Below are 19,734 nucleotides of genomic sequence, written 5' to 3'. Positions count from 1 at the left end.
GTTAACGGTACGCGGAGATCCCTGCCTGCTTCAGCAACGGTTCTTGGTTCCTGAAGAGCCTGTACGAGGTAGAGATGCAGTTGTAAGCCTCTCCGGCTGCTGCACGGTCAATCGGTACTCGCTCGGCCACAGCATCCACGAACTCCGTACACACAGGCAACAACAAGAGAGCTCTCCTGTGAGTTCCAAGTTACCACTGACTCCAGCACCACGAGCAGCAGTTGGGCCGTAGCGGCAAATATGCCGCGATCGACGCCGACCCCTGCCCGATCCTGCAATGCAGCCAACTTGCTTTTCTCCCTCAGTCGAGTTTCCGTGCCACTCTACCTGTCACGTCTTCCGGCAGAAGATGATGGCAAACTCGCGACTCTCACCCGTTCTGCCCTCACGCAGTTGGCTGTTTCTTTTGTTGGTTTTCTGCAGCTTGAGTACGTGGGGGGGCGCGCACAAAAAGGGGCCGTTTGCTTCTCCTCCAGCCTCAACCCGCGAGCTACCGAAGATGCTTCTTCTCGGGAACAGCGACGACCCCGCTCGAGCGAAACGTCCGATAGCCAAGCCGTCCGGCCAAATGTTACTTGTCGTCTAAAGACTCCTCTTTTGCCACCTTTCTCCGTTTCACTTTGCGAGTCTGGTGTGCAGCTGAAGCCTCACCGACCAAGCCGGGCGCTTCAGCGGACGCCATCCTGGGAGTCTCCTGGACTGCTGCAACACCAGTCACGGCTTTTGGCTCCATTGATGCCTCGGTAAACACCAAATCGTCCCTCTTACCCAGAGCGTCGCGGCTGGCCTCCTCGAGCAGGATCCCAAACGCCAGCAGAGCCGTTTCATCCATGCTTCTTTCGTCGACAATCCTAGTTCCGACAACGCACTTGGGACCCAGCCGGGCCGCCGCTGCCTCGTAGAACCTGCTGGCGTAGCCATGGACTGACTTCAGCAGCCCGCTGTCGGGCAGATAGCCAAGGCCGCCATCGGGGAGGTCCTCGTTGGCCCAGTAGATGTCCTGCTCGGCGTAGCGGACCGGGGCATTCTTGCGCCGGAAGAGGGCCTCCTCTGGCGCGAGCTTCGGATTCCGTGACGAATAGCGGCCGGCGGTCGACTTTAAGCGCCGCCTGCCTCTGCCGTTGGCGGTCTCCGCGTCGCTCAAGGCTTCGTTCAGAGTGATGCGACCTGGCAGCGGTGAGCATGCGCGTTGCTGCGCTGGGTACGTATGGCAAAAGAACGCACCTGCAACGGCATCGTAGACGTTGGCATCCCGCCCTCTGAGTCTCTTAACATGGTCAAGCGACGTGGTCGACGAGGACACAGATGATGGAGGTGCGGTCTCAGCCGGGCTCGGAGATTTTGGGTTTCGGGACGACTCCATCCAATACGCTGCGTTGTCCGGTCATAAATCCGTGATCGAGCCGACAGTTCACTTGATTACACACAACCAAGGCGATTCCGGTTTGGCCAAACTACCGTGTGTGAAAGCGCTTCGCTTTGAATAAAACCTGGAAGCTTTGAGCCTTTCCATCAAGTTGAGTCGAGGGTTGTTGGGGTTTTCGGCACCTTCAGGGTAAGGGTAAGGCAACTAACGCTAACCCCCAGCGGGGGTTGGGCTGAGGCAAGCACCCCGCCCCGCCTTCCCATTCAGTGCCACTCAGTAAGTGCGTGGCAACTGAACACCATTGGAAACCATCAGGGCATCAGACGGGAGCTACCGAACCCAACAGCCGCCAGCCGGACCCGAACTCCAGGCACGGCGGTGTTTTCTAACGAACAAGCCCGACTCCGTCCCGTCCCCGAGATCAGAGCCCAATGGCATGAATGCGCTCCTGTTCGATCGGTCTTCGGGGATCCTGGGGCCGAACGCATTCGCCCGGCTCCAGACGGCGGGGCTGCTTGCGTCCTTCTCGGCAGCCCCGCGCTTCCGCTTCGACGGCGGCGAACGCCCTGTCGAGGACGCCGCAGGCCAGCCAGCAGGTAGCAGCAGTGTCTTGCCTTCTGGTCAAGGGCCTGATGTCTGGAGGGTTTCTCTTTGGGCGCACCAGGCCGGTGTGAGCGCCCTGGCCCTTGAGCGGTTCGAGGGACGGATGTGAGTGAGGAAGAGAACAACATCCCAAGCCAGGCACGCAGGCCCTCCTGCTCTGACTGACCATGTCACGATGACTAGAATGATCTCGGGCGGCTCCGACGCGGCCATCAAGCTCTGGGATCTCGAACAGTGTGCGAATCCCTGGAAACCCCATACTTACCACCCCGTGGCTGTGGTTCCCCGGGCCCCATCCGGCCCCGGCCCCGGCCCCGGCTCCGTAGGTGGGCATCGCTTCGGCATCACCCATTTGTGCTTCTACCCGTTCGACAGCGCTGCTTTTTTGTCGTCTTCCTACGACCAGACGCTGAAACTGTGGTCCACCGAGAGGGCCTCGGTTTCGGGGTCTTTTGACCTCGGGGCGAAGGCGTACGCGCACGCCATCTCCCCGATCGCTGCCCATCTGCTCGTCGCCTGCGGGACGCAACATCCCGCCGTGCGCCTCGTCGATCTGCGCTCCTCTGCCGCCGTACAGTCGCTGGTGTCCCCGGGCCAGCTTGGCGGTTCCGCCGGCGCCACGCTGGCGGTCGCCTGGTCGCCGGCCCACGAACACGTGCTGGCCGCCGGCTCGGTGGACGGCCGGGTGCGCATCTGGGACGTGAGGAAGGCCAACGGCCTAGTTGCGCTGCTCGACCAGGAGGATACCGTCGGCATCGTCGACGCGGAGACGCCACGCGCGCCGCGTCTGTCGGCAAAAGCCCATGCCGGCCCGGTCAACGGCCTCACCTGGACCGACGACGGCGCGTACCTTGTCTCCGCGGGCCATGACGGCCGCATCCGCGTCTGGGACGCCGCAACCGGCGCGAACACGCTCGCGAACTTCGGCCCCAGTATCCGAAACAGCCAGATGGGAACACTGACCATGTTCGTCTCCCCCGTCGGTCTCACGCCGCCGGGCAGGGAACTCCTGTTCTTCCCCAACGAAACCGAAATACTGGTCATGGACCTGCACGAAGGTTCCACCGTCACAAGGTTGCGCGGTATGGGACCGGCCGTGGCCGCCGTCGGGACCCGGCGAGGCGGGGAGAGGACGGTCAGGAACCGGGTAACGTGCAGTACGTGTTCGAAACATATTGCTCCTCCCTACAGACATTTTTCAAGTAACCCTGACATTATGAGCAGTCGCATGGAGAGGAGCCGGCGGCGGCGGCGGTTCCAGCGGTATGGTTATGGGAGGCAGCAACGCCCCAGGGGGTGTCTACAGCGGGCATTCGGACGGGCAGATCCGGGCCTGGCTCCCACGGCTCGAAGGCGCAGATGACGAAGCGGAGAGCAAGGACGAAGAGGATGCGTCAGCAGCCCGAGCAAAAAAGCGGAAGGTCCTTGACGATGCTTTTCGTAGCCTGATGGGCCGCCAGGTTACGTTCTCCTGAGCCGCACATATATACACCAGTTGCACAATCAAATGGGCGGTCATGAGCCCGCCAGCCACACTGACGTAAGACAGGGCAAGTTCACCGCCATGTGGATTTGGAAAGCCTCTTCGAAATAGCACCAGCGGAGTTGTCTGGTATCTGACAGATAATGTTGCAGCATCGTGCAACAAACTCAAACCAAGGGAGAAAGGAAAAAGGAAAGGTGATGCACTCTGCCCGTTGATTCCAGTCCATCCGAGCAAAACAAGAAGACGAGATCAGATACCGCTGAAGGTCTCCTGGTACGTCTTGACGCTGTTGCGCCTCTCTCGATGGTGCGCGACATCGCCGTGCTCGATCGACGGGTCCCCGATGTGCCGCCTCAGCACTGAAGGAGGGACCTGGGCGGCATCAGTGGGGTCGCGGTATGTCGAGGCCGCGCCGGATCTGGTCAGAGCAGGTTAGCATTCAACAATTTACGAGAGGTGGGGTGGGGTGAGTTGCCATGCGCAGAGCAGGCGGCAATTACTTACTTACTGGAAGGTCCTGTTGCCCCCGACGGTCCGGCTGCCGTCGAGATCCGAGTCAACGCGGGGGTCCATCTTGTTCACCACGTCGCTCTTGTGCGGGCCGGCCGTGTTGGGGGCCGGGCCGGGACCGGTGCCGATGGCACCGCGGCCGTCACGGTCCGAATCGACGCGCGGGTCGGCCGCGTTGGCAATGCGGCTGCTGTGAGGGCCGTAGGTGCCCTCGGCCGCACCGTGAGTGCCGGTCACGCCGGTGACGCCAGAGCCGGCACCGCCGCTGGCGTATTGGCCCGATCCGTAGCCGGTCGTGCCGGTGCTGCCGGTGCTGCCATAGCCAGTGCCGATAGTGGCCGAGTTATCGCGGTCAGAGTCAACACGGGGGTCGGCGGCGTTGGCCACACGAGAGCTGTGAGGGCCATAGGTACCCTCGGCGGTGCCGGTGCCGGTGCCAGTGCCGTAGCCAGTACCGGTGCCGTAGCCAGTGCTACCATATTCTCCCTGGCCGGCGGTGCGGCCGGTCCCAATAGTGGCCGAGTTATCGCGGTCAGAGTCAACACGGGGGTCGGCGGCGTTGGCCACACGAGAGCTGTGAGGGCCATAGGTACCCTCGGCGGTGCCGGTGCCGGTGCCGGTGCCGTAACCAGTACCGGTGCCGTAGCCAGTGCTACCATATTCTCCCTGGCCGGCGGTGCGGCCGGTACCGAGAGTGGTCGAGTTGTCGCGGTCAGAGTCGACACGGGGGTCAGCGGCGTTGGCGGTACGGCTGCTGTGGGGACCGTAGGTGCCCTCCGGGGCTCCCTGCTGGCCCTTGTCGCTGTGGACGGCCTCCTTGATCTTGTGCACGATGCCGGACATGCTGATGGCTTATTGTGCTGCTGTCGAGTTGTTGTTGATGAATTGGTGTTCTTTGTTGATTGGTGGCTTGTGGTCAAGTGTTGTTGTTGCAGTGATGGCGAGGTCCAGAGGCGAGTCCCCCAAGGAGGAAGAAGAAGGGGGACTTATATTCCTCTGTGGAGGGCTCAGCTTCCCTGTTTTTGGCCATCCCTCGATGACACACGCGGCGGGCATCGGCCGTCCGCCGCTGCCCTAATAGTAGGGTAATGTCGTCAATTGCATCATGCTGGCCGGTTTCATCAAAGGGCGGAAGGGGAGGGGCAGGACACCGTACGCCTTGGCCGTCGAGTCCAAGACTCTTCCTGCCAACGCAATGCCAGGAGTCAGGGCCCATGAGACGAACTACGCAAGGAACTCATTAAGTCAACAACGTCATACCTGCATACCGGAGCCCAACATTGGTGAAAGAAAGCAACCCGGTAGGGGATTGCCGCAAACAGTTGCCGGATTTGGAATCGACAAAACTCGAATGGATGGAAGCGACAAGCACCTGCTGTTCGAGGCGGCCGCTGTGATAGGTCTTGTAGTCCGTATATCGCGGGGCAACGCGTCATAGGGAGACGAGTGTAAAAGAAGTGAACTGTGGCTGGTGACGTCGCGGTCCACAAAGCAAATGAACGCTGACCTGCTCATCGGACGACTTAGGGGTACCACGAACGACGCGCCATACACGGAGCGAAGGAATAGGTGCCTCTGGCCAGGCAGCGGGTTCAAGCTGAGCTCAGTTACTTGCTGGATTGGTGCTACGCTACAGAATACCAGGTACCTATCCTTCATCATCTGGCCCCACAAAACCTGCGCGTTGTAAGTTACCTACTGTGTAAGGAATACATGGAATCCGTGATGTCATCGATTTGGTAGGCCGTTGAGTCTTGAACCCTGACGGGACGGGCACACCAGAACCAACTTGAACCAACTTACCTGGGGCTTTTGCGATTGCTTCACAGGGTACGCTTCACGGGGTACGGATCTCTGTCCCAGCAAACATGTTCCACGAGCTTTTTGTGTGTTTATGCCAGGCACAACCCGGCCGGGGCCGGCATTTGCGGGTACGGTACCACGGACAGCAAACTCCTCCCCTCTCAGGAATATCTGAAGTCCATTGTTCGCGTTCAACCTTGGTCTGCTCAAGAGAAGAGAATCGAAAAGAATACGGAATGCTGATCTACTTAAAAGGGAAGTAGGGCGCCAGATGACTTCCAAACTGAAACGTGGCTTGAAGCGTTGGGGTATTCATCATCAAAATAAACCAGGGGTATCTGTCGAGAGAGCCTAGGCCGGCTGCACGTCAAGCCTGTATCGCTCATGGGGCGATTTGAAGAGGGAGCTTTCCTGCGCAAACGGTGGAGGACCAAACTAGATGCGCAAGCGGTACCAGGGGCGCCGGGAGTAGGACCCGCCGACAGGAGCGGTGTGACGGTGAACCCAGTAGATGCTGCGCGCCCTCGGTTCAGCATGACACTGACTCTGCTGCAGGAAGCAGAAACAAAGACTTCAAGCGCTTACCCCAGCATGGCGCTGACGAGCCAGCAAATGGCACTCAAGAACGAAAAGCCGATCGTAGCCTTCCACTGGGCGCAAGAGGCGGAGCCATCGAACGCCAGGCCGTCCCAGTCGAAGACATACCTGGTGCCAGCCAGTTAGCACACCGTTCATCCGTCTGGCCCCCTCCCCGGGATCAGGGCAGAGAGACATGCCGGAGCCGTGCACTCACCCGCAGTTACCGCTTAGCCAGTCAACAAGCAGCCCGAAGGCCACAAACCAGGCCACGCTGATGATGAAGTCGACTGGCCAGTGGATGAAGCAACCGCTGAAGGGAAACAGCCCGACGACGGCGAAGAAGATGGAGACCCCCGCGACCACCTCGGCGTAGATGAAGCGGTGGAGCTGCCACGAGTCGGCGTGCTGCGCCGCGTGCAGGTAGTCGCCGTTCAGGCCTGCCACGATGGCGCCAAAGGCCAGCTCTGCGAGGCGGAGGATCATGGAGAAGAGATCTGCGAGAATCATGGGCGTCGGCGAACGGCTGTTCACTGGCTCTCGCTGTAGGGCGCACGCTTCTTTTATGTTCACGTTGCTGGTTACGGCGTCTTTGCTCGAGGATCGATTATGACAGGTTACGATGCGAGTTGCAGTAGATCCAATGTTGGGGTGTTGGTGATGCGTTGAGCTTCCCCGAGAGCAGAGGAGCACTGAGCTGGGCTATATCCAGCGTTCCACAACCACGACAGCACAGCGAGTCACACGCCCTTCGTTTTCATAGCATCTCGTGCGTGGCAGCAAGATCCTGAACGGACGGCATGCCGAAGGTTGCCGTGCCGGCCAACGCCCCAATTGATCGCTGACGCCTGGTAGCTTTCTTCCTGTTTCCCTCCTGAACAACCCCCTGGACACTTACTGTGGTACACGTGTGTGGCAGCCACTCAAACACAGAACGCTGCATGGTCTAGAAGCGTCCCACTGGCTGCGGCCGAGACCCCGAGGTTGGCCGGATGATGTCATGCTCCACCAACCACCACCGTGATCGTAATCCAGCTGTTTTCGCTTAACTCTTTGATGCCCGGAGGTTTAGGTACTGCCACTATCTGATCATCCAAACTGGATGGGGGGGGGGGGGGGGGGGAGAATACGAGCCGGGGGCTAGTCAGTTTGATTTGCCTGCAAGCGTGCAGCACAGCGGTAGATCCTGGACAAACTGATCCGCTGGTAACTATGTACAGAGAACTACGGCGTCGACTCGCAACTTTGCAACACGCGGCATGCCCCGCACATCGCCTCAAGCTGGCGTCGCCGCCTGGACATCAAAAATGCTATTGCGCCAGCCATCTCTCTCGTTCTCCCGGATCCTCTGCGGAGCCTGCGCGGCCTCGTCCCGCCACAACTTGGCGATACTCCCGGGCGCGTAAACACCCTCAAAGACGCCATACCCGGGCGCACTGACACCGACACGAGTGTAGAGGTCCGGGTCTTCGGGGGGCGTGAGTCTGGCCAAGACGGCCTTGAAGAAGGTCTTCAGGTCGTCCGGGTCAGCGATGCGGGTGGCCCGGAGGCGCTCGCGGGCGTAGAGCAGCTCGCGGTTTGCGAAATGCAGAGCCTCGCCAATCGCAGATGCGATCTTCGCCTCGATAGTCTTCCGGATGATCGGCCTGAGGAAGGGCTTGAAGAGCCAAGCTAGGAGGCTGAACTTGCTCCTCCGCAGCTTCCAGTTCAGCTTGTGAATGCGGACTCGGACGCCCCTAAGCGATAGGACCTTCTCAAGCCTGTCTCTGCCGACCTCGACGTCAAGTTGGATGTCGAGACCCCTTTCATCCAGCGCAAACGAGGCAATGCCCTCGTCTGCCAGTCGCAGCAGGCCCGTATGGGCCCTGAGCCAGTACCCGATTTCCTCTCCGCGAATAGAAAGGCCGTCGATTCTGATCCGCATCAAAGTCTTGACGGCCGATGTTGTGCGGAATCTGGCCTTGCGAATCTCGATGTCGTTGAGGGTCTCGACCCGAAGCTTGTACGGGAAGAAGGACGAGTTGTTGACCGTAATCCCGGGCTCGAGGATGAGGTTCTCAAGCAGGAGGTCGACCTCTGGAGTAGACACCTCGAGTCTCGGGATGGGGATGTAGTGAATGGACTGGATGAGCAGCGGCACAAACACGTTGAGAGCGTCGCCCACGAGATCCGGATTCGTATACTGGTGTTTTGGCGACAAGATCCTTCCGATCGTCCGGGTAGTGTTCATGATCGCGCATACGTCCTTGTCCCTCAGGATCGAGTGGAAGGTGCGCTGCAGCTGTGTCATGAGCTCATCGATATCGTCCCGCAGAGAAGAGCGAGCTGAGAGCGCTTTGGACTTGGCTCGGAGCTCTTGGAATCGCTGCTCAGCATGGTCGAAGAAAGACGGGTCCATGCACATCTCTTGAAGGGCGTCCCCTAACTGGCTGACGAGCTCCTCGAACTGGGGATCTTCACGGCCATGCTCCATGACTGCCTGGGCGCGTTTCTCCAGCTCCTCCCATTCTCTGGCCTCACCAAAGGATTTCAAAAATCCCCAGAAATTTGTCAGACCGCGGTCGGTCTCTGGGTTCCAGTTCACGTCCTGGTCGGCAGCCTGCAGCGTATCCCGCGCCATGCGAGAGTAGACCGTGGCATAGCGTCTGAGAAGCAGCGACAATGTGGAGACGGAATCCGAATAGTCCTTTCGTCGACGGAGGTCTAGCACGGCCTCCTTCAGGCGATGGATCATCGTGTCCTTCTCCGGGCCGCCCAGCTTCTGGGTAATGCTGCTCTCGGCCTCGTCGACGACGGTGGAGGCGGTCCCGCTCAGGACCCTGGAGACCTCGGCAGCTTGGTCCATCAAGTCGTGCTGCGAGGGCGGCGTGTGCGAGTCGCCGCCTGGCTGTCGTGCTGAATCCTGCTCTTCTGCCGAGGGCTCGAGGCGCTTGCCGGCCTCCCGGGAAGCCTCGGAAAGAGAAAACGCCGTGTCTCTGAAGACTTCTCGGGCCACTACGTTTAGGTCCCCCAGAAACAGTCGGAAGTTGGAGTTGGTAAGGAGCAAGGAGCCCACGGTTTGCAGACTCCGATAGACTAAGCTGCCAGTCAGCGCCCGACCGCACCGCCACGCACTTTGCTACAGCTGCGTACCTGCCGCCGTGTCGGCCTTGGTCTTTGCCTTGCTGGCTCGCTCGGCGACGTGCTCCATGTCAACCGACACCTTCGCCTTGGATAGGTACCAGATGAAGTCCTGGATCTGGTCGCCGGCATTCTTGTGCTGCAGGAGCTCAATGAGCTGCTTTATCCATTGCTTCGTGTAGTGCACGAGGGCCTGGCCCGAGTCACTGAGCTGGGTGTTGTCCGGATTGAGCAGGTCGGCAGCAAGCAGCGTACGGAGGCTGACGATCGCCTGCTCGTTGGACGGCATGAAGCCCTTGGACAGAGCGCGGAGCATCTGGTACGTGTGCAGCTTCTGGTGCAGTCGCCGCTGGATGGCCGTGTCATGATTGTACTGAGGCAGCAGCGGTTCCTGCTCCTCGGACCGCCGGCGCCGGCCGGACCCGAAGCACGACGAGAACATGGCGACAAGGAGTCTGGCGCTTTCCAGCCTTTATCGACCAGACTCGGTCAAAATGCGAGGGCCAAAGGGAAGTTGGCAGGGTGCTATTTTTTTTGAAGGGTGATGGCGCGGGCAGCCACCTACGGCGGAAGAAGGTCCCAAGCGGGCAGTTGAATGCTGCTAGCGGGTGCCATCTCAGTCGGGCGCCTCTGCACTGACCTGGTGATGAGGGAGTTCAGGAAGCTGGAAAGGCAGGTCATGATGACGCAGGTAATCATGGCAGGTAATGATGACGTCGTGACCGCCCGCGAGAGGGCCCGGCCTGCCAAGCCGCGGCGGGGAGATGGGGAGAACGTCCAAAGCTGGCAAGATGTTACCCGGACATGGAAATTACCAACCAGCAGCCCTGAAAGCTGCCGTGCAGCTTCAGGCGTGGAAGAACAGAACATCTCCGGCTTGGAGCTGGATGGTATCATAACCTTGAACCTTGCATCCTGGAAGCTCCATGGGCGAGCCAATGTCACGAAAGCTCAGGAAAGAACATTTGCCATGCACATTGCTTCCCTGTTGGTGGCGGTGGTGTTGGGTCCCTCCACACAGCCACATTCAGGCGGAGATCTCGCGCGGCATCCAATCACAGCACAGCTGCCTGCGCCCGGTGACGTCCCCCTTGTGACTGGAGCGCTGTGCGGTTTGCTCTCTGTAATTACTTACGGTAACGATGTAATCCGCACCGCGTATGCTTGGAGAAGATATGAGAGAACCTATGAACCCCGAGGCACCACCTAACGGAAGCACGGCAAGTTGGCACGTACATGGGTGGGTTGTTGGTTGCTTACACAGTGAGTACTCGGTGCCGCGCTCAATGTTCCGTTGCTGCCGAGTCTTTTAGACGCGGCCGTCGAAAATGCTGACAGAGCCTGTGAATCAGCGACGGAAGCTGGCAGCGGTCGGTGGGGCAGTCACGTCAAGATGGGCAAGAAACCGGCCATGAGGATCGCGCGCGTATTCGTACTCTGTCATCCGTCCGGACTGTCCTCGCGGTCTCGGCGTTCGGGCACTGCCACTTTTCCCACTTCACAACTCCTGGGCGAGCTGGCTTGGTTGGCGCTGCTTGCCATTTGCTTCCTGCAAAGTACGGTGAACAGATTGCATGTGCGAAGTGGCGTCCTGCGGTGACATTTTTCGTCAGTTAAGGCTGATCGCTGCCGTTTTCCCACCAACCGAGCTCTCCTGCGTCACAGCACCACTGCCCTGCCACTCTCGACTCCCGCTGCGGCCTTGCCAAGCCTGCCCCGCGAAAAGGCAGCCTCAGCAATCCGAGTCCTCGCCATCATCGCAAGTAAAGAGCCTTAGTGTCCAACAACTTTCAGGCTCTGCTACCAGACCGCCGTCCTTCTCGGCGGCACATTTTGCCGTTCTCGCCAGATATGGACGCCAACGGGTTAAAACGCAAGGACACAACAAAGGGTCCACCGCTACGCATCTTGTCTCTCGGTAGGTGTCGCGCGCGCACAGTCGCGGAGCGCCGGGTTACGGCGGCGAAAGGTTTCAGTCGCTAACTCTTGGGCAGATGGGGGAGGCGTGCGTGGCTATTCCATGTTTCTGATCCTCCAGGACCTCATGTACCGGACCTTTGTCGAAATCGAAGGCCGAGCGCCGCGACGCCACGAGATCCCCAAACCATGCGATCACTTCGACCTGATAGTCGGCACCGGCACCGGCGGGCTCATCGCCTTGATGCTTGGCCGGCTGCGCCTCGACATTGAGACGTGCAAGGAACTCTATGTCCGGCTGACCCGCATGGTCTTCGAGACGGACAAGACCATCGCCGGCATCCCGTATCGCTCCACCTTGTTCAAGGCGACGAAGCTGGAAGAGGCGATCAAGGAATGCGTCAGAGAGCATACGGTCTACGAGAAGGAAGGCAATGACGGCTCCGACGCGCCAAGCGTCAGTCCGCTGAGCCCGGTTTCGCGCTCCAGCGCCGCATCCCCGAGGAGGCATTCCAGCAACGCCAGTGTTGTGAGCTTCAGCGCGCGGAGCCCCACTGCCCAGGCTGCCAGGCCTGTCTTCTCCCGTGGGGGGAACCCAAACGCCCGTCTGTACGATGAGCGGGAAGACCGAACCAAGACGTGAGTCTCCGTCGATACTTTTTTTTTTTTTTTTTTCTTTTCTTTTTCGCCCACGCGGAGCTAACGATCTCCACCAGCGCTGTTACGGCGATTTACAAGGGCACTCCGAAGGGAGGCCCGCCCGCCTTGCTGCGCTCCTATGACTCCCGACGGGAGCCGGCGCCCGAGTTTGACTGCACCATCTGGCAGGCTGGGAGGGCGACTTGCGCCATCGGGCTCGCGTTCAAGCCGATCCAGATCGGCCAGTCCGTGTTTCACGACGATGGCGCGGGGAATTTCAACCCGTCCGTGACGGCGCTGGACGAGGCGGTGGTGAACGAGTGGCCCGGTCGCGAGGTCGGCGTCTTCGTCAGCGTGGGGACCGGCAAGCGACCGAAAGGTAGCGACGCGAATTCGGCGCTGTGGTACGAGGGCTTCCTGGGCGAGTTCGCCGAGGCGAGGAGGAAGTTGATTGCGAAGATCGAGGGTTGCGAAAAGATCCACGAGCAGATGAAGCGTGAGCATCTGCCCAAGCGCGGCGTCAACATCGAGAACTACTACAGGCTGAACGTCGAGGTTGGCGTGGGCGAGTTCGGCATGAACGAGTGGAACCGCCTGGCCGATATCAGCACAAACACGAAGAGATACCTCGCCAGGGAGGAGGAGCGGCAGATGGTCCAGAGCGCGTCGGCCAAGCTCGCCAAGATCCACTTTGCGAAGCAGCGGTGGGAGCGCCTCAGCGTGTCAGGTACAGGGGCGGTACAGCCTGTCCCCGATATCGTAATGCCTCTGGCGGTCGAGCTCCCGGGAGACATGCCCACGTCTCCTCCTCAATCCAACCCTTCGCCAAGCCGGCAGTCTTACGACTCGGGAAGCGACGTGCTGCCCGTGCGCGCCTCAACGCCGTCGCCAAGGAGCTCCGTCGAGCCGCCACGACACTCGCCGCAGCTGAACCAGCTGCCGTTTCCCGCTGCACCAGCCACCGGCGCTCCGCCAACGCCGCCGGATCGTCCTGCCAAGCCCCCCGCGGTTACGAGCCCAACCCGAAACGAGAGGACGGCTGACGAGTCGGATCGCCTGGTGGTCAGTGCCCCGACCCCCGCGCAGTACCGAATCGCAGCGGGGATGGACAAGATCGTAGTTGCGGGGCCAGACGCAAGTCCTAGGCGCTTCCAAGATCCGCTGATGCAGCCAGCGCCGCCGCGGCCTGAGCCGCCGCCGTTGCCGCCCAAGACGCCGCTCCCAGAGCACCAGGCAGCTTACGGTCGACGGTCTGGGCCCGTAGCGCCGTACCCTCTTGATGACGAAGCTCCCCCGGTGGTCAACATGGCGAGGAAGCCGAATTACAGCGGCTGGTAGTCCGACTGGGCGTTGGAACTGCGGGTTGAAATGAGCGTGTGTGTTGCGGTGGCGGTGGCTGGGAAAGGCCTGGCTGCGACCGTGTTTCCTTTTAACGAATTCTCTAGACACATGATCCAGGAGATGCTTGCGATGTATGTGTATGTCCGGCCAAGGTGCGAGGGAAGTACAGGGAACCTGGAGTATTGGGACTGTGGCGTTGAATGGGCATGACGATCCGGATGGCGCGAAGGGATACCAAATATAGTGGATGGGCGGCGGCTGGGTAGGGCTTGTCATCTGAGCTGGACGGGCGATTTCGTGCCACCGGTTTTTCTCTTTGTGTTGTGTCTCTCATACACCGTAATCCGTAGTTCACTCAAGGTTGTCGATTGGCGTCGTTCTCTGCTAGGTGGGCTTCGGCGTCAACGCCCGGTACTTGGCTAACTTAGTGCACAACCTTCCTCTGTGGGCAAGCGAGCGTAATCAACGGTGGGCTACTGTGATACATCTCCCCATGCCTGCCGACCGGTCTAGGCCTCGTGTGCCAGCCAATGACCACAGCGGAAAGCCCCTGTAGGTGGGCCTTGCAGGGCAAGCTCCCCAAACTGTCGGTGTCGTTTCAACATGCCGATTTGGGCCCAACCCACAACTTTATTTTGACAGACACAGTTCGCGGCGGGGAAGCGAACCCATTATGCTGGCTGCCTGAATTCGTCTTGGCTTACACTCCGTACAGTATCGAGGAGAGGGCGGCAGGGTGGCAGGGGCAAGCCATTGGACATTGCATGCCCGCCTCCGAGTGAGCCTGGGCACTCGCTGCCTGCGGGATCCCTTGGAGGGAACTCAGAAGGCGATGATGGCCAGCGCGGCGCCGAAGGCAGCCTCGTCGAGCCAGGGCTTCGCTACCGCGAACAGATCAGAGGAGCCGCGCGAGATGGAGCCTGTTGCTTTCCTGCATCAGGTACGTTTAGTTAACAGTCAGCCCTTCGGCGGCCCTTGGCCTCGCTTTCGCGATGCACCCTTCCCTTCGCAACCATTGGCCGATCATTTAGCAGGCCGATGATGGCTGCTTCTTGGACGGTAGACGTTCAAGAGGTCCCGCCAAGCCTAATTTCCATAGTCCCTACAGATACCCGTGGGTCCCGCGCTTAGAAGTCACTCCTTTTGCCGTCGCTTAACAATTTCTACGTGGTGGTCCTTATGCCCGCGTCGCGTCAGTAGCTGCCTAGCTGCTGGTTTGCATCCTACCTACGTTTCCCTAACTAATCCGCGTCTATACCTACCCTCTATTATACTTCGACCTATATTACAACGTTGTATCGCTATAGAACTATATATTTAGCCTATATCCAATGGATCCTATTAGTAAGTTGGTCAACTAGTTTGCTACTAGCGTATATTAGTAGTTGCTAAGTATTGATTTAGCTATAGACTAGCATCCTACTATAGACTAGTTCGCTTTATATAGCTAGTAACTAAAAGACGTATTAGGTAAGTTCTATTGTTTTACTACCTATCGATTAGTAGTTGCTTAGTATTGATCTAGCTATAGACTAGCTTGATTTATATAGTTAGTAATAAAATAATGTACTATATAGCTAGTAGTAAAACGATATACTATATAACTAATAATAAAACGATATACTATATAGCTAGCAATAAAACGACGTGCTATATAGCTAGTAATAAAACGATATAGTATCTGTAGCCTATTAGCGCCTTTGGTCCCCCTAAATATATAAATGCTATTTAGTTAAATAGCGAATTTGATTATTAGCGTTGAATTGCTAATGCTATACCTATAGTAAGCTCCCTAGTCCTAGAATATATACCTACTAAACCTAACCTTAATCTAGCTACTTAGTAAATACTATCCTAGCTCCTCCCTATCCCTAAGCCTCTAATCGTATAATCGTTATAATCGAGCGATATTCCTAGTCCTACTCTAGCCTTTGCTTAGCTACTAGATAGCTCTACACTGTCCAATAAACTGTCCGATAAAGGAGACAGTTCCTCTATAGAGGAACTAGCTTCTAGACATAGATATAAGTATATATCTCTAATTCGCCTATCTTAACTAGAGCCTAGGGCGTTAAATAGTAGCCTTGCAATTCCTAACAATATTTAGAAGATCTAGGAACGTTGGTTCAAAGAGGGTGAGTTTACCCTCCTATATATAGCCTAATAAGCCGAATAGCGCTAGGTATTGTATTTCTATAGTAGAAGAAACGCTCTAAAGCAATGGCAAATGAAGACTATATTCTATTGCCGCCTCTAGAAAACGCTATAAAAGACCAAAGGGTAAGGTAAACGCAATAGGGTGCTATAGAATATAGAGCTATACCGCTATACTTTCTATAAAGTTTAGTACAACGACGATACTATTGACATTGTAATTCGCTATAGGTACAATTACTCAATAGAAGATATCGAGATAGTTAAACGCCTATATACTATTGTAGAGTATATTGCCTACCTCCTTACTACTAGATATAGCGATAGCGCTATAGAATACTAGCTACGTAGCTACGCTGAAACTCCTAAGGCTAGGGCACGTCTTTACTATATAGGTGGCCAATACATTACGATCTAGGAGATTTGTAACCTTTATAGATCTCTTAAGCTCTATAAATATAATAATCGTAAGGTATAGTCCTATAAGGTTTTTAAAAAGGTAGAATTCGTAGAAGCCGTTACTTAGCTATTGGCCTATAGTGATCGATATAAGTATAAGGCATTGACTGTGCCTAGCGAGAACTCCTCTACATTGGTCTTTATATATAGAGACCTATTAGATATATTGAAAAAGTATAGTCAACTAGCGATTATAGATACTACTTATAAGACTATCTATAGTAGTTGGCACCTATTTATAATTATAGTTTAGGACTTCAACGACTACTAGCTCCCTTCTACTTACTTCTTTATAGAGAGGTAGATTGCTAATAGTATTGTAATATACTTAGATATACTACTAGAGTAGTATAGGGGAGTAGCTAATAGGGGCTAGCTCCTAAAATATATAATTACCGACAACTCTATAGTTAAACAACTTACTGTCTAGGAGGCATTTAGCTATAATAAGTATAGCCTCCTATATATATAATATCTCCTTTATATAAAGCATTGCTAAGAGACTTTGAAGCGCTAGATTAGTATTAATAAAGAGTACCTTAGCTATATAGTAGCTACTCTTCTAAGCCGTTGTTTAGAAAAAGGCTATATAGAGTCTATTAAAGCTACTATTGTTTATACTAGCATTGATAGGCTTAAGTAGTATTTAAAGAACAATTGGCTAAGTAATACTCGACCGTAGGTATATTGGGTATAAGATACGACCCCCCTACTCTACTAGATTACTATAATAAATATAGTCGAAGGATAGTACTCGAAGGTTAAGAACGCTGAGCCTACACTAAAGTAGCAGATAGCTAGCACCTTCCCTCTTACTAGTTTAATCATTTACCTTGATCACTATATATAAGACTATCGAAATAAGGTAATCCGAGCTAAGTTTAGAAGTCTCAATTATATACTCCTAGCTATATATATAGAGCGGTTTAACGGCTAGGGCTTTAATAGGCTACCTAAGTAGGCTTAAGCACTAATTATATATAAGCTATCGATAGTATATAAGCGGTTCGATATTAACGAGCCTCTCGACTTTAATAGCGTTTTTATATTGGACTAGTTCCCTAGTCTATAGTATAACGATAGGCAATGGTAGAGCAGTATAGTAGCTATCTAGCTATTATAGCTAACTGCCTAAGGTACTATCGACATTGCTACCAAGGTCTCTACGCTTAGGTAGGCTACTCTAGACGAATATCGTAACCTAGACTACTACAACGTAGTCAACTAGGCGAATCAAGTTGCTTAGCTCTTATAGGATACTCTAATTCTAGAGCTAGTTAGTATTCCTCGCTATAGGTATATATAGTTTAAAAGCTGGTTGCTCCCCTACTTATATATTTAACATTATTACTTGTTAACGAACTCGTTGTAGCTAAAGCATTTCTAGTAGCTAGTTAGTATCTTAGAAGCGAAGGGGGTTTAGGATATACTATAGCGTCGTTCTATAGCTAGTAGATCTTACTAGCTTAGACGAGGTCTCTATCAATCAGTAGCTATTCCTATAGGTCTAGGAGCTAATATAGTTGCTATAAACTACGATATATAGGATCTAGGATAATATATAGGCAATATATAGCTTATAAGAGGATCTCGACTATATTCTAAGGAAGCTATTAGGTAGAGTTTAGAAGGATCTATAATAGGTTTAAAGGTTAGATATTCCTTTATTTATATCTTAGCAATAAGTAGTAATATATAATTCTCTAATTGAGTACTAGCTAGCCACTAGATCGTACTACCTTACGTCCTTATTCCTACCTCCAACTTCAAGGAACTTCGTAATAATTAATAGCTAGAAGTTAGAGGATTAGTAGCTAGCTAGCTACTAGACTATAAACGAGTTACTTAGTTCCTAACCAATTAGTATACTTAGAAAGGAGTTTCTATAATACTAAAATATAGTAAGTGTTACTAGTAGTCTAAGTCTTAGCCCTAGGACAAACTTTATAGAGTTAATCGAAGTTTCTAAAAGCGGGCTTAATACTATATAAAATCGTAGACAAATAGAAATTTTATCCTAACCCCTAAGCTTAGCTTTATAGAGAAACTAAGGAAGGAATATAAGTATAAAAGAGGTACTAGCTAGCTATTGTTCTACTACTAGTCTAGATATTTTATAGTTAAATAGATTCTAAAAAATAAATAATATTTACTCTATATAGTTGATATTGAAACTTTTGATTCTTTAAGAACTATATAGGTATATAGGCTATAGCTTTTTCTATTGCCTTAGAGCTTTCTACCTACTTCTTCTTCCTTTCCTTCTTCTAACCTTATAGCTATAGCTATTGCCGCCTACCCGCCTACCTACGCTACTATTATATAAGTTGATTTAAAGCTATTTCTATCGTTGCTATCGCTAAGAAGCTAATTAGCTACATTATAGCTTTAATCTATACTTTTTATATACTCTATAAGTCGGTTAAGTCGAAAAATCGGTTGAAATTATAGTAGTATTGTAATTAGTAGTAGCTAATTGAGTTATATAGCAACTTCAAATACAACGATATAGAGCTATATAAGGAGAACAACCCCCCTATCGCCACTAACAACGACGCTCCTACTACTAGCAAGTAGCTAGCTCCTATCGCCCCCCTAGCCTCTACTACTAACCCTCTTATCGCCCCCGACTAGTAGTAGTAGCGCCTCTAGCCCTACCCTATACGCTCTATATACCCTATATCTACCACTACTACTACTACCACTATTATTACTACTATCAACAAAGGTGCTACTAGCGAGTAGCTAGCTCCCACCGCCCCCCCCGCCCTAGCCGCCACCCCTCCCACCACCCTTAGCCAGTAATAGTAGCGCTTCTACGCTCGCCCTATATATTCTACGCCTACTACTACCACTAATACTAGCACTAGTAGTAAGAACACTACTAGTAAGTAGCTAGCCCCCCCCGCCCTCCTAGCCCTCACTGCCCCTAGCTAGTAGTAGTAGCGCTCCTATATACGCTCTACGCTTACTACTATTACCAACACTAGTACTAGTAGTAAGAATGCTACTAGTAAGTAGCTAGCCCCCCCTACCCCCCTCGCCCTCGCCGCCCCTATTACCCCTACTACCCTCGCTAACAAAGGCAAGTCTAAGCTAGTTATACCTAACAACCCTTGGAAGCGCCTAGCTAGGTCCTTAGGTATAAAGTCTTCGGTAAAGAGTACTATTTAGGTGCTAGTCAATAGCTAGCTAACGTTAAGTAGGCTAAGAAAAAGAAGGAGGAGCCCAACTATAGTAAGGTATAGGCGATACTATATATAGTCTATATTATATATATCTATAATAGGGATATATAGGCCTACTACTTCTAAAAGAGTAAATATAGTATTATATTTTTTAATATATTAGGTTTATATTCACTAACTAGTATATAGATCTAGGCAATATATACTAAAAGTATACTAAGTAGGGCTATACTAAGTTCTACGTTTTTATAAATAATATTAACTAATGAACGACTACTAGTCCAATGTTAATAAGCTACTAGTAGCTACCCTCTATAATTTAGCTAGAGATTATCAAATGGTATAAGTAAGTCCTTAAAGTCGATAAGGACGAGCCTCTACCTATCGACTTTAAAGTATAGAATAAGCATTTAGTTACAACTATTCGTAAGCTATATAGCTCTATAGCTACTTTATATTTATACCTAACTAACTAATACTAAAAGATATAATATATAAGGAGACTATCATTGCCCTACCCTTAGCTAGCACTAGTATATTTATATCTAGCGCTCTCGTCGCCTCTATAGCTC

General features: G+C 53.7%; 7 protein-coding genes across 7 annotated transcripts; 3 read left to right on the top strand and 4 right to left on the bottom strand.

The window, feature by feature from the left end:
* Positions 1-215: 215 nt before the first annotated feature.
* Positions 216-1,532, bottom strand: THITE_2106197 (uncharacterized protein). The gene is made up of 3 exons (XM_003648530.1): positions 1,225-1,532; positions 449-1,167; positions 216-397 (listed from the first exon to the last, which is right to left on the bottom strand). Exons 1-2 carry the CDS (start codon positions 1,361-1,363, stop codon positions 572-574), a joined length of 735 nt encoding a protein of 244 aa, XP_003648578.1. The 5' UTR covers positions 1,364-1,532; the 3' UTR covers positions 216-397; positions 449-571.
* Positions 1,533-1,657: 125 nt separating this feature from the next.
* Positions 1,658-2,141, top strand: THITE_2106195 (uncharacterized protein). The gene has a single exon (XM_003648529.1). The coding sequence runs from the start codon at positions 1,803-1,805 to the stop codon at positions 2,076-2,078; it is 276 nt and encodes a 91-aa protein (XP_003648577.1). The 5' UTR covers positions 1,658-1,802; the 3' UTR covers positions 2,079-2,141.
* A 12-nt stretch (positions 2,142-2,153) lies between these two features.
* Positions 2,154-3,444, top strand: THITE_2037150 (uncharacterized protein; the record flags this gene model as incomplete). Its single annotated transcript, XM_003648528.1, has 2 exons — positions 2,154-3,126; positions 3,194-3,444. 2 exons carry the CDS (start codon positions 2,154-2,156, stop codon positions 3,442-3,444), a joined length of 1,224 nt encoding a protein of 407 aa, XP_003648576.1.
* Positions 3,445-3,561: 117 nt separating this feature from the next.
* On the bottom strand, positions 3,562-5,016 carry THITE_2106193 (uncharacterized protein). The gene is made up of 2 exons (XM_003648527.1): positions 3,964-5,016; positions 3,562-3,873 (listed from the first exon to the last, which is right to left on the bottom strand). The coding sequence occupies exons 1-2, from the start codon at positions 4,806-4,808 to the stop codon at positions 3,705-3,707; spliced, it is 1,014 nt and encodes a 337-aa protein (XP_003648575.1). The 5' UTR covers positions 4,809-5,016; the 3' UTR covers positions 3,562-3,704.
* Positions 5,017-6,203: 1,187 nt separating this feature from the next.
* Positions 6,204-6,854, bottom strand: THITE_2040977 (uncharacterized protein; the record flags this gene model as incomplete). Its single annotated transcript, XM_003648526.1, has 3 exons — positions 6,204-6,282; positions 6,354-6,473; positions 6,562-6,854. The coding sequence occupies 3 exons, from the start codon at positions 6,852-6,854 to the stop codon at positions 6,204-6,206; spliced, it is 492 nt and encodes a 163-aa protein (XP_003648574.1).
* Positions 6,855-7,460: 606 nt separating this feature from the next.
* Positions 7,461-10,213, bottom strand: THITE_2106190 (uncharacterized protein). The gene is made up of 2 exons (XM_003648525.1): positions 9,477-10,213; positions 7,461-9,419 (listed from the first exon to the last, which is right to left on the bottom strand). The coding sequence occupies exons 1-2, from the start codon at positions 9,904-9,906 to the stop codon at positions 7,621-7,623; spliced, it is 2,229 nt and encodes a 742-aa protein (XP_003648573.1). The 5' UTR covers positions 9,907-10,213; the 3' UTR covers positions 7,461-7,620.
* Positions 10,214-11,190: 977 nt separating this feature from the next.
* On the top strand, positions 11,191-13,410 carry THITE_2106186 (uncharacterized protein). Its single transcript, XM_003648524.1, has 3 exons — positions 11,191-11,382; positions 11,459-12,020; positions 12,098-13,410. Exons 1-3 carry the CDS (start codon positions 11,316-11,318, stop codon positions 13,356-13,358), a joined length of 1,890 nt encoding a protein of 629 aa, XP_003648572.1. The 5' UTR covers positions 11,191-11,315; the 3' UTR covers positions 13,359-13,410.
* Positions 13,411-19,734: the final 6,324 nt, after the last annotated feature.

Source organism: Thermothielavioides terrestris, chromosome 1 (assembly GCF_000226115.1).
Source record: "Thermothielavioides terrestris NRRL 8126 chromosome 1, complete sequence".
NCBI lineage: Eukaryota > Fungi > Ascomycota > Sordariomycetes > Sordariales > Chaetomiaceae > Thermothielavioides > Thermothielavioides terrestris.
This window is presented reverse-complemented; position numbering and strand designations above follow the sequence as displayed.

What these genes read in the sequence shown, in the direction of transcription:
- THITE_2106197 (XM_003648530.1), bottom strand. Translation starts at nt 1,363, where the DNA reads ATGGAGTCGTCCCGAAACCCAAAATCTCCGAGCCCGGCTGAGACCGCA. An exon ending in CGTCTACGATGCCGTTGCAG is followed by an intron (nt 1,168 to 1,224) that starts GTGCGTTCTTTT and finishes CACCGCTGCCAG; the next exon opens with GTCGCATCACTCTGAACGAA.
- THITE_2106195 (XM_003648529.1), top strand. Translation starts at nt 1,803, where the DNA reads ATGAATGCGCTCCTGTTCGATCGGTCTTCGGGGATCCTGGGGCCGAAC.
- THITE_2106193 (XM_003648527.1), bottom strand. Translation starts at nt 4,808, where the DNA reads ATGTCCGGCATCGTGCACAAGATCAAGGAGGCCGTCCACAGCGACAAG. An exon ending in GGGGGCAACAGGACCTTCCA is followed by an intron (nt 3,874 to 3,963) that starts GTAAGTAAGTAA and finishes TGCTCTGACCAG; the next exon opens with ATCCGGCGCGGCCTCGACAT.
- THITE_2106190 (XM_003648525.1), bottom strand. Translation starts at nt 9,906, where the DNA reads ATGTTCTCGTCGTGCTTCGGGTCCGGCCGGCGCCGGCGGTCCGAGGAG. An exon ending in CAAGGCCGACACGGCGGCAG is followed by an intron (nt 9,420 to 9,476) that starts GTACGCAGCTGT and finishes CTGGCAGCTTAG; the next exon opens with TCTATCGGAGTCTGCAAACC.
- THITE_2106186 (XM_003648524.1), top strand. Translation starts at nt 11,316, where the DNA reads ATGGACGCCAACGGGTTAAAACGCAAGGACACAACAAAGGGTCCACCG. An exon ending in GCTACGCATCTTGTCTCTCG is followed by an intron (nt 11,383 to 11,458) that starts GTAGGTGTCGCG and finishes ACTCTTGGGCAG; the next exon opens with ATGGGGGAGGCGTGCGTGGC. An exon ending in CGGGAAGACCGAACCAAGAC is followed by an intron (nt 12,021 to 12,097) that starts GTGAGTCTCCGT and finishes GATCTCCACCAG; the next exon opens with CGCTGTTACGGCGATTTACA.